We start from the raw sequence: 11,576 nt of genomic DNA on the forward strand, positions 1-11,576 counted from the left end.
TTTAACACAGATTGGCATCCCTAAAAACTTGAATGTTGAGGATTCTAATTTGCAACTCAGTATTTTTTACTGCTTCTTCTAGCCAACTATGAGAGTATTTATCCCTATCAATGTTGTGGTAGTTCATCTTGAGACCAATCATTATTTCAAACATTATAAGATTGGACTTGATATGTATTAATGTTTAATACATTAGTAATACATATCTTTTATATTTGATGAAAATTCGTTTAGAAAACATCGTACAACGTGTCGTAGTTGACACGTGGCTTGAGATTATGCACACATCCTCTGTATGCGCCTCTCATATCATGCCACGTTAACAAATAAACGTCACTAGGTGTGAAGCAAAGTCTAATTGTGCTAGTAGAACAAGTGCGATCACTTTGCTGAAAAGAGAAGCCATGCCACGTGACGTGACCGAACTGAAGGAACGAAACCGTAGCTAACATTTTATTTATTTTAATTCCATCTTTTTCCTATATAATCAGTCACGTGCTGTAGCAGTTAAGCAGAAACCGAAAGAACAGAGAAAGAAGAAGAAGAAAATGGAGAAGTTTCAGATCTGGAGAAGTATAGCTTTGGCCGCGTTCGCGTTTGCTCTTCTCTCCCAATCGGTGTCCGCAGACGACGTCGTTGTGCTCTCTGAAGATAATTTCGAGAAGGAAGTTGGTCAAGATAAAGGAGCTCTCGTTGAGTTCTACGCCCCATGGTAATTTTCACCTACCTTCTCGATCGTTCTTCATTTCCATCGAAAATCGCTTCCATTATGACCTATATAGTTTTTCATGCAGTTCGAATTGTTAGTGTAGGATTCTGGATTCGCTTCGCTTTTTTATTTTCAGATGAATCTGATCTTGTTAATTTCCTGATTCGCTTTGATCCGATGCGTTTTTTGCTTTAAACGATTCAGTTTGTAGTTGTTATCTGTTGATCTAGTGTTATGAACTGTTGTAGATGATACGATGCCGTTTTAGAATTTGATGCAATTCAGTTTAGATCATTATCCTCTAGTTTGTTAATTAGGTCAATTTAGTGTCACTAGTTAATTTTTTTACCTCATTAAACTAGGGAGATTATGTGGCTGTTTGGATAAACAGCTTATTTGAAGCTTATAGGATAAGTGCTTATCAAAATAATAATCTATGAATAAATAATGTTTATGAATAAGTTTGTATAAACTCTTTTTATAACAGAAGATAAAATATAGTTAAGTTGTTTTTACATGTTATAATAAATTATTTTTATATATTTTGTAAGTAGCTTTCACTAGTTATCTTGAAGAATTTATAAAATTCCCTTAAGCTCAAATAAACCAATTCAAATAGGCCCTATGAGTTCACTAAAAGTTACGAGGAATGACTTGTCATCCTTGTGAACATCGATAGAGTAAATGAAACTGACGAAACTAAATTAGACTTTTATAGAAGTTGTAAACAAAAAATAATCATGTTATTATATACTAAGCCTCCTTGCTTTGATCTGCATAAAATAATTAGGCTGATAAGTAATCAGCGACTCCATTCCATTCCGTTATGTTCCATATTGTTCCATCAATCCAAATGGAAACTTCATTCCATTCCGTTATTTTCCATATTGTTCCATCAATCCAAACGGAAACTTCATAAGTTGGAAGCAGAAATTTTAATTAAAGAAGTGAAGCACTAATCCTCCCTAACACCATATCCATTACGCCTCATAAGTAGCAGAATTTTAATTAATAATTCCAGGTTTACAAACTTCAGCATATCTTGTTCATTGTATTCACTAGGGGTGTTCAAATTAACCGGTTATCCATATTTCCCTTGGTAATTTCTCATGAGTATTATGATGCAATTAAGATGCACAGTGAACTTATATTAGTGTTCTGCTTTGTCTGTAATAATAGGTGTGGACACTGCAAAAAGCTAGCTCCAGAATATGAAAAGCTCGGTAACAGTTTTAAGAAAGCTAAATCTGTTTTGATTGGCAAGGTCAGCCCCCTGGTTTTTCTCTGCATTCTTTGAAAGTTTTATTCGCAAATTTTCTGCAGAATCATTTTGCTTTGAACTTTGTGGTTTCTTTTTGACCTTTCTCATTGATCAATGATCATTTAATTAGTTCGTTTGACATATGATGAAGCTTTTGCATTAATGTGCTATAGGTGGACTGTGATGACCATAAGAGTGTGTGCACCAAATATGGAGTCTCTGGGTACCCAACAATTCAGTGGTTTCCAAAAGGATCTCTGGAACCCAAAAAGTGAGAAAACCTTAGCTTTCAACAAAATAGTATAAATATGATTTTGTAACTCAGCTCATAGTTAGTTACCCTGCATTTTCACGTGTATTTTTTGACATCTTAAACTTGATTTTAATTGCTTAGGTTTGAAGGGCCACGCACTGCCGAATCACTTGCCGAGTTTATAAATACAGAAGCAGGTACTTTTTGTAGTTTTAAAGCCATCTGTTGTTGTATAACTTCTAAAGAATTATAGTGCCTCTCCTCGGAAATATCACAAAAAGCCATTCTGTAGCATCATATATACTTTTTTTTTTAAAGTATTTTAATGCATAGTAGAGTTTATAAGATACTAAAGTAGTATTAGGTTCCATGATTTAGTTTCCCCCTTTCTTATTCTGTGTATTTTATTTGCAATTGTACTAGTGGATTTTCTAAACAGAGGTTTTGTCTTGCAGGAACTAATGTAAAGATTGCGGCAGCTCCGTCTAGTGTAGTGGTGCTAACACCTGAAACCTTCAACGAAGTTGTCTTGGATGAAACCAAAGATGTCTTGGTTGAGTTTTATGCACCATGGTACTCTTTTGGTTTGTTTTGCATTACATTATTGTTAGCTAGTAATGTTCCGGGCCTGTGGTTTTGAGTGTTTGTAAAAACTCTCAATTACTGATATATGGTTTTGAATGTTTGTAAAAACTCTCAATTACTGATATATCTTACGAACTTTTGTTAATTTGCCAGGTGTGGACATTGCAAAAGTCTTGCTCCTGTAAGTTAAAATCATTGCAGTTTCCTTTTTCCTTTTTTATCAATTTAAAGTTGATGCATTTATTTTTTGAAAGAGCTATGTTTAACTTGGCTATGCTCTTTTCCCCTTCAGATTTATGAAAAAGTTGCCTTAGCTTTTAAAACAGAGGATGATGTAGTGATTGCAAATTTGGATGCCGACAAATATAGGGACCTGGCTGAAAAGTAAGTTTTAGTTGTCTAAAGTAAAATTAGTTCAATATCATAAATAACTGATTAAGGATTTCTGGAATTACTTTACCTCAGGTATGAAGTGAGTGGATTTCCTACCTTGAAGTTCTTCCCAAAGGGAAACAAAGCCGGTGAAGATTATGGAGGTGGAAGAGACTTGGATGACTTTGTGGCTTTTATCAATGAAAAATCTGGAACACGTCGAGATTCAAAAGGACAGCTTACTTCTGAGGTTAGTGAATTCTTATCAAAGAGATGTACTCATTTGTTTTTGTTATTTTAATAAAAAAATTGGTGGCAGTGAACATGGCCTTTTTGGGGGGTGAAAATGTTCAAAATTGTAGCACTTGCACTTAACATTCTGCTCACTCTATATTTCTATATAGGCTGGTATAGTAGAGAACTTAGACGTGTTGGTAAAGGAGTTTGTAGCTGCTAATGATGAAGAGAAGAAAGCCGTATTTGCCAAAATAGAAGAGGAAGTTGGGAAGCTTCAGGGTTCTTCTTCTAGGTATAATCTAACATCATCCTTTCATAATGTTGTGATGGTTATTGGCTTGAAATTATGCCCCTTGAGAGTAGTTTAATTTTTTCTGTTTATTCTTTATACTTTAAGCCAAAAACTAGAGGAAATAATGCACAACTATTTTTTTCCATTAGATACGGGAAGATTTACTTGAAAACTGCCAAGAGTTACCTGGAGAAAGGTTCTGACTATGCTAAGAAAGAAATCCAGCGCCTAGAGCGCATTCTTGAAAAGGTAATATTCTATTTGCAAGTCAAAACCTTGAAAGTTTCTCTTAATGCATGAAATAAGAAGTAGCATGGTATAAATTTTAATTTCTTGGTTCTTAAACGGGCTTTAAGAGTTAAAGTGTGCAAATTGTTGTAAACAACTTCAAAATTGGTTACTCATTATATGTGATGATTGATGCAGTCTATCAGCCCTGCTAAGGCTGATGAGTTCACTCTAAAGAAAAACATCTTGTCGACATATGATGCTTGAATTAAAGGTGCAATTTCTACCATCTATCCTTTAAGCTAGCCTGCCACAGCAACTCCTCCTGATGATTGTTTGACATTGACGTCTACATTGCTGGGAGATTTTCAACATGGAGACTTGTAGTACTTAATCTGAGTTTGTTTTAACGATCCTATTATATATTAGAACAATTATGGGGTGATGAAGATTATTCTGTTCCCCATTGTATGTAGTTTACCTGAGATCGATTTTGAGGAGGACGAGAACTTTTACAATCTGTTTCTTTCTTGGTTTATGGTATAAACTTGTCCCGAAGATGGTCCGGTCAAATTCATGACAACTACAATGATAAATACGTACTATAGGCCAACGATGATAGTAAATGCGTGACAAATATCTATTAGATATCTATTTTCTTTTGATCAACAATAATAGAACTATCTCAATTAAAACAGATCAACCCAGAAATAAAAAAGGGATTAATTCCCCCACTCTAAGTGGTGGTGGATAGGGGTGGACAACTTTTTAGAAATCTGTGAATATCCGTCTGACCCACAGTAACAGCTCACATGCGGTCGGTTTTAAGACGGGTTTCGGGTATTAAATCGGTTTCTATTGGTTTATACCGGTTTATATCGGTTTGGTTGAGGCAGTCCAACCCAAAAATAACAGAATCCGACTGCAATAACATATTCGATTGGAATTAGTGAAAACTCTAGCCAGTATATGAATTCAAAACCCTAGCTGTCTCATACCCTGCTCACTCCATCTTCTCCACCATTTCTCCCTCCGCCGTTCATACCCAATACCCATTGCTCTGAAGAACGCCGCCATTATGTCGAAGTTACATGTTCTCTTCTTTATCTCACCTGCTTTGGAATTTTAAACCTTAACTTAAAAAATATTTTCAATTTTAAATTTTAACTTAAAAAATATTTCCAAATGTTTTTCCAGATTTATCTTCAAAAACATTCTCTGATAAAACATCAACAACTACCACAAGCAAGGTAGAAGCAACTAAGAAAGCAAAAAAGAATGGTCTCAGCTTTTTAAATGGATCACCCTTTAAACTGAACCGAAAAATCTGTCCAACCCATCAAATCGTAAACCGACAAAATCGAAAACTTAAGTGGTCGAAATTGAAGGTTCATTTTGGACCCGCGGTTTGGGTCGAATTGAATTTTTGGGCTCGATTTCAATTCAATCCGACCGATGTTCGGTCTAAGTGGTGGAGGAAAATTTTACTTCCTACCCCTACAATCAAATTTTTTTGACGAAATTATCCACGTATAAATAGGTAATTTTTTTTTCATTTTCAACTTTTTACTGATTTTGAACAAACACTCTCCCTTCTCTCCACGAAATACACTCCGGAACCCTTCTGAAGACTCTTCCGGTTCACAAAATCACCAAACCGGAACACATTTGGTAAGTGATTCGGTTTGCAAAATTCTTCCCGGAACGCTTTTGGAATATGTTCCGGTGCATTCGATTTCAAACCGGAACCCATTTTGAGACTCTTCCGGTTTGTTGCCTTGCATACCGGAACGCTTTTGAAAGCTGTTCCGGTTCGTTTTCATCCCCACCGGAAGCCTTTTGAGAACTGTTCCGGTTTAGCTCAGTTACAAACCGGAACCCTTTTTGGAACTGTTCCGGTTTGGTTTTTTTTTTTAAATTTTTTTTAAAATTTTTTTTCCAGGAAAATGCGTACATTAGGACCTGACAGGAGGCCACATACCCGCCGCCGCCGCGACGAAGCTGGTCCCTCTAACCCACCTCAAGAGCCAGCACAGCCACCACCGGAGCCACCGCAGCCAGTTGGATATCCTGGTGGACCATCAGATCTATCTTTACTTGTTCGTTACCAAGACCATGTTGCTCGCCGTTTATGGTACGGACAGGTAAGTAAAATTTATTTATTTATTTTAAATAGAATTTATTATTATATTTTCTAATGTGGTTTTTTTATTTATTTTCAGGAAAGAGGCCCTAAAAAGGAGCTTAAAGTCGATGGGCATGGGACGAAGCTCCAGGAAAGAGTGCCTCAGATGCTCCCACCTGAGATTGAGGCTATCGTGACTGGGTCAGGTCTGGCTTCTCTTCAGAGAACTAGCCTGACCAAGATAGATGTTAACCTCGTCTCAGCATTTGTGGAGAGGTGGCATGTTGAGACATCGTCATTTCACATGCCATTTGGTGAGATGACGATTACTTTGGATGATGTTGTCTGCCTGCTGCATTTGCCTATTGGGGGTATGTTCTGGTATCCTAATGAGCACGTCACAGAGGAGGTGGCGGTTGATCTTGGCTGCGAGTTATTGGGAGTGGGTAGACGTGCCATGGCTGAGCATGTGCGTTCATGCAGGGGAGCTTATTACTCACTGCAGTGGTTGTACGACAGATTTGTGGAGTACCGTGCTGCTGGTAGTTGGGCCTTCGCGACCAGGGCATATTTGACGATGTTGGTAGGTTCTACCATTTTTGCAGATAAGATATTTACTTTGGTTGAGGCCCGGTATTTGCCACTATTTAGAGACCTACATGGGCTCAGTCACTACAGTTGGGCATCTGCTGCCCTGGTCACTCTTTATCGTCACCTTGGTGATACATCTATGTTTAGTTGCAAGCAGCTCGGTGGATATCCTACTTTGATTCAGGTATATAAGTTATTTTTAATTAATTGTATGTTAATTCATATATTATTATTTATATTATTTAATATATATATATATTATTTATATTATTTATATTGTTAACAGTGTTGGATACATGAGTACTTTCCTACACTGGGAAGGAAAGGAGAAAATTGGCGGCCATCTGAGAACCTTGGGCTTCCGCGGGCAATGAGATGGTCCTACAGGCAAGGAGCCATCAAGGTGGATGCGTATAGACCGATATTGGACGAGCTGACACCTATAGATGTCATATGGCGCCCATTTGAGGATCATAGACCTCATCGAGCTTTTAACGAGCTATCTCTGTACAGAGGTTTTCTCGTTTGGGGTGAGTTACATGTGCTATACTTACCTGACAGGTGTCTTCGGCAGTTTGGTTATTGTCAGTATATTCCGCCTGCACCTCCTGCTGATACGCTCAGCAATGATGAGATTGCTGTGGAGTGTATTGCTTATGTCCAGAGCGTGACAGATGTGATTAGAGATACACGGCTAGTGGGATACCCTCATGAGACGGTTGATGGATATTTAGAGTGGTATTACCGCGTTTCGCATCCTCAGGTGGTGCCTCCCCCACCTAGTGCGCGTAGAGAGGTTGCAGTTCCTGTCTTTGAGGCAGGACCAGCTGATCCGGATTGGGCTCGTGCCTCCACATTGGTTCACCGTTATCTCTGGCAGGTAGAGGCAGAGGAGGATGATGTCACATATGCTGATTTATTTGAGGTGTTACGCATCGCCCGTGAGCATTGACTCTATTATGATTGTACTCTATTTTATATTTTATGATATATTCAACTTTATTATTTTATGGTATATTCTACTTTATATTTTATGGTATATTTATTTTTATATTATTTGGATAAGATTTTATTTGGATAAGATTGCAGAGAGTTAGTGGATTGTGTTGTGTGGATAAGATTGCATTGATGGCCTATAAATAGGTTCTTCTGGTGTTGAGAAAAAATATCATATTTTTCATAATGTCTTTTTATAATTTTATGGTTGACACAATTGTTTACTATCCGGGAACTAAGGATCCCATGAAGCTTCCAATACCTGAGGATTGCGAGAGACTCGATGCACTGAAAAGTTGGGTGAATGAAGCATTGCCAGAAACTGATAACCGACTTGTGAGTAAAATCTCGTACCGTGAAAACTGGAGCATGGACGTTGATGGAAGGATAAGTTATAATGTTGTGGAGTTGAAGTGCGATAACGATATGAAAGACATGTGGAAATCACACCGCCGTAAGATAACTAAGGGACCGATCGAGTTTGAGGTGAACCTAACAAGGTCTGCTGAGGATGTTCTGAAGATGCTGGTTCGTCCAGAATCGTCTGCAAGAGTCTAATGCTTTATGTTCTATGTTGTATTATCTAATGTTATTGTTGTCATGTTTTAATGTTCTATGTTCTATGTTATCATGTTTTAATGTTAATGTTCTATATAAATAAAAGATGTTCTATATTCTAATGTTAATGTTCTATATAAATAAAATATTACATATAAATAAAAGTCACTTAATCTAAATTAACACTTGATGGTAACATAGGCGTAAGATGGTGCCAATGTTGAAGACGTCCAGCAAAACCTAACATCCAAGATGTCGCCACTTGAAGACGAAACTTCACCCAATCTAACGTGACGGGTGGTAGTGGGAAGCCTTCTTTCATATTAACCTGATTTCATAACAAAAAAATAATTAAATAAATAATTAAATAAGTAATTAAATAATTAAATAATTTAACAAACAAATAAATATATATATAAAGGTTACCCGAAGAAAATGATTCTTGTTGACAAGGCCAATGCAATATGTAGGAGCACTTGGAGAAAATGTTGTTGTCATGGGAAAAAAAGTCAAGCAAGGGTTACCAAGCATCACAAGAATGACGTTATACCGATTCGCTATCAAATAGCCCATCTCTGGTAGTGTCAACCATTTCTCCGGTGGTTGAAAACCAACATTATCTATCAATAAACCACTTCTCACTTGGGATAAATTTGGACCGAACAATCTCTCATATAAGTCCTTCTTTTCTCTTAATTCCATGTCCAAGTCACGACGAACCATTGCCCAACCATCCTCACTATACCCATGCCACGATGCAATAGCTCTAAATCCACAATTACCATCTGCTACAACATTAACTATCTCGGTAATATATGGCATAATATGACAAGGAAACTGAAGAGTGAAATCCTGGTTCTTTGATTGTGATTGCTTCTTTGACTGTGATTGCTTCCTGGAAGTTTGTGATGCTTGCGATTGTTTTTGTGAAGATTGAGACGCCTGATCAGCATACTCAAAACCTGAAGGATCCCTATAAACATCATACCCATCTGGTTTCTTCCCTTTCCTCTTCACTCTGCCTTTAGTTTTTATTTTCTCAGGTGGTGGACACAATGAAGTTGTTGTGGGATATGCAATTTCACAAACCCTACTTTTCAATGCTCTTTTTCCAACAACATCTAGTGATTTAAACCTTCTCCACAATTCATCAATTGCATTACTCATATCAACCTCCGAACCGGCTTCCTCGTCTAAAGGCAAGTCACCTTCCATAGATAGTATCCTCCATTGAAGATGAACACTTTCTATTTGTAATGGGGTTCCAACAACAATCAATCTTCCCATCTCACAAGCACAAGGTAGCCCATAACTTGTTCTCATAGTACAACCACATTTTTCCCTACTATTTAACACATAATCAAGCCTCGATAGCTCTTCTGCAATGCGTCTCAAAGCAGCTCTCGATACTGAACCACGCAAATTATCATAAAATGGACTAATGTGTGCGTGCTCAACCTCATAAAAACTTTTTTGAAACGAAGCTCGAATGTTACCTATTTGGATTTTTAGGTTAGAATTCATAGCTTCCCAAACTTTGACCATGTCACCAAGGTTGTTTCCTATCATCTGCTTTAGCTTCCAATGTGCAGATTCAACCCTAAAATAAACAAAGAAAGTATAAAAAATTAATAATTTAAAAATTAATACATAATAAAAATTTTAAGAATAATGACATACCAATTTGTCGTGGTGTTACCAAAATGAAGCACTCGATTAATCCATGCGCCTACAAATCTTTGCCTATGTGGGATCAACCAAGTGTTCTTCACGCAATCGAGGAAGTCATTACAAGCAAAGCATGCTTGTTCAAGATATTGCAACCGTACACCATACTCAACCTCATTACTAGCCCATACAACATCTTTCCACAATGTGCCTATTGTCTCTTGCATGTCTTTCATCACATATTCCTTGCATTTCATCCCAACATTTTTGTTAATATGAAAACGACATAGCAAGTTATGCGTCGTAGGAAAAACAACTTTAACTACTTTCATCAAAGCAAGATCTCTATCCGTCAAAATCACTTGTGGAACCACATCTTTCTTCACAAACAATTGCTTCAGCTTATCCAAGACCCAAATATAACTCTCTGTCTGCTCACACTCCATATAAGCAAATGCAACCGCAAATGTCAACTCGGTCGATGTCATACCAACTATTTCAAACAGAGGTTGTCTATATTTGTTGGTCTTATAAGTGGCGTCCATAATCAAGACAGTAGGAAAAAGATTCAGCAACTTTATCGAATCTGGATGAGCCCAAAAAATATCTCTCACAACTTCACAATCATCCCGTTTCCTACTCCAATAAACATAGTTCGCCTCCTCTATAAGCTTAAGCAAATGTTGTATCTCACTTCTTGGACCTCTTATCTCCGCTTCAATCACACTTTTATGCTTGTATATTTGCGTGATCCGAGTGACGTGCTCAGGATCTCGCTCTTGCAAGGAAATCAATATGTGTCTAGGCGGAACATGTCTCTTTGTCAAATCAGCAACATGCTGCTTCTCATCGGTTGTCAACCTACCAACAAATGAATGACCTTCTAATCTATCTGGTAAACCATGATTATGAACTCCACACTTTACATCAACCTTCCATCCAGACCCATCTTTTGCCGGAGTCGATCTGATTTTGAATGGACATCCACATCTCTTAGTAGCACTTTGAGTCTCACTTTTATCCTTATATTTTCCACCTTTATCGCACCCAAATATCACTTTGTTACTTCTTCCTCTTTTGCCTGTTTCGGTGTCTGAACGCGTGATAATAACTGTCACTTTATTGTTAATTCCAGTCTCTTTAACCCAACGGATAACTTCTTCCCGTGTGACAAATCTCTCTGAAGTTGTGAAAGCATCAGTGGTATCTATAGCTGTATCGTTTTTTCGACAAATTTGGAGCGGAACTTCCATACCTGAAAAAAATTTACAAAAAATCAAAAAAAAAAAAAATCCGGAACACATTTCCAAACTGTTCCGGTTTGTAACCATGTGCACTAGAACACTTTCCCCAATTGTTCCGGTTTGGCATTAGAAGTACCGGAACAGTTTTGAAATGTCTTGCGGGAAGAAAAAAAATGAACCGGAACAGATTTCAAATGTCTTCCGGTTTGTAACTTTGTGAACCGGATCTCTTACCTCAAGTGTTCCGTTTTTGATGCGCGTAGGGGTGCAGATTTCAAATTTTTTTGACTTTTTGAAAAAATGGTAAAAAGTAAAATGGTAAAATGGTTATTAGTGTTTGAGGGTAAAATTGCCATTTTTAAAAAATTGTAGGGGTAGGAAGGCAAGTGTAGGGGTAGGAAGTAAAATTTTCGTGGTGGAGAAGCATTCTAATTTTGGAAGTACCTGACACACTCAT

The 11,576-nt window shown here is 37.3% G+C and overlaps 4 protein-coding genes across 4 annotated transcripts; 3 read left to right on the forward strand and 1 right to left on the reverse strand.

Annotated features, from left to right (window-relative positions):
* Window positions 1-473: 473 nt before the first annotated feature.
* LOC131629181 (probable protein disulfide-isomerase A6) lies at window positions 474-4,455 on the forward strand. The gene is made up of 11 exons (XM_058899975.1): window positions 474-712; window positions 1,889-1,973; window positions 2,144-2,241; window positions 2,365-2,420; window positions 2,679-2,796; window positions 2,962-2,989; window positions 3,101-3,192; window positions 3,274-3,430; window positions 3,585-3,709; window positions 3,859-3,958; window positions 4,136-4,455. The coding sequence occupies exons 1-11, from the start codon at window positions 549-551 to the stop codon at window positions 4,202-4,204; spliced, it is 1,092 nt and encodes a 363-aa protein (XP_058755958.1). The 5' UTR covers window positions 474-548; the 3' UTR covers window positions 4,205-4,455.
* Window positions 4,456-4,597: 142 nt separating this feature from the next.
* Window positions 4,598-7,605, forward strand: LOC131629180 (protein MAIN-LIKE 1-like). The gene is made up of 3 exons (XM_058899973.1): window positions 4,598-6,081; window positions 6,160-6,837; window positions 6,940-7,605. The coding sequence occupies exons 1-3, from the start codon at window positions 5,884-5,886 to the stop codon at window positions 7,603-7,605; spliced, it is 1,542 nt and encodes a 513-aa protein (XP_058755956.1). The 5' UTR covers window positions 4,598-5,883.
* Window positions 7,606-7,835: 230 nt separating this feature from the next.
* LOC131629196 (uncharacterized) lies at window positions 7,836-8,207 on the forward strand. Its single transcript, XM_058899992.1, has one exon. It carries the CDS (start codon window positions 7,836-7,838, stop codon window positions 8,205-8,207), a length of 372 nt encoding a protein of 123 aa, XP_058755975.1.
* Window positions 8,208-8,376: 169 nt separating this feature from the next.
* Window positions 8,377-11,576, reverse strand: LOC131629197 (PKS-NRPS hybrid synthetase cheA-like). Its single transcript, XM_058899993.1, has 4 exons — window positions 11,564-11,576; window positions 9,888-11,130; window positions 8,634-9,807; window positions 8,377-8,535 (listed from the first exon to the last, which is right to left on the reverse strand). The coding sequence occupies exons 1-4, from the start codon at window positions 11,574-11,576 to the stop codon at window positions 8,377-8,379; spliced, it is 2,589 nt and encodes an 862-aa protein (XP_058755976.1).

This window comes from Vicia villosa, unplaced genomic scaffold, assembly GCF_029867415.1.
Source record: "Vicia villosa cultivar HV-30 ecotype Madison, WI unplaced genomic scaffold, Vvil1.0 ctg.000534F_1_1, whole genome shotgun sequence".
Lineage (NCBI taxonomy): Eukaryota > Viridiplantae > Streptophyta > Magnoliopsida > Fabales > Fabaceae > Vicia > Vicia villosa.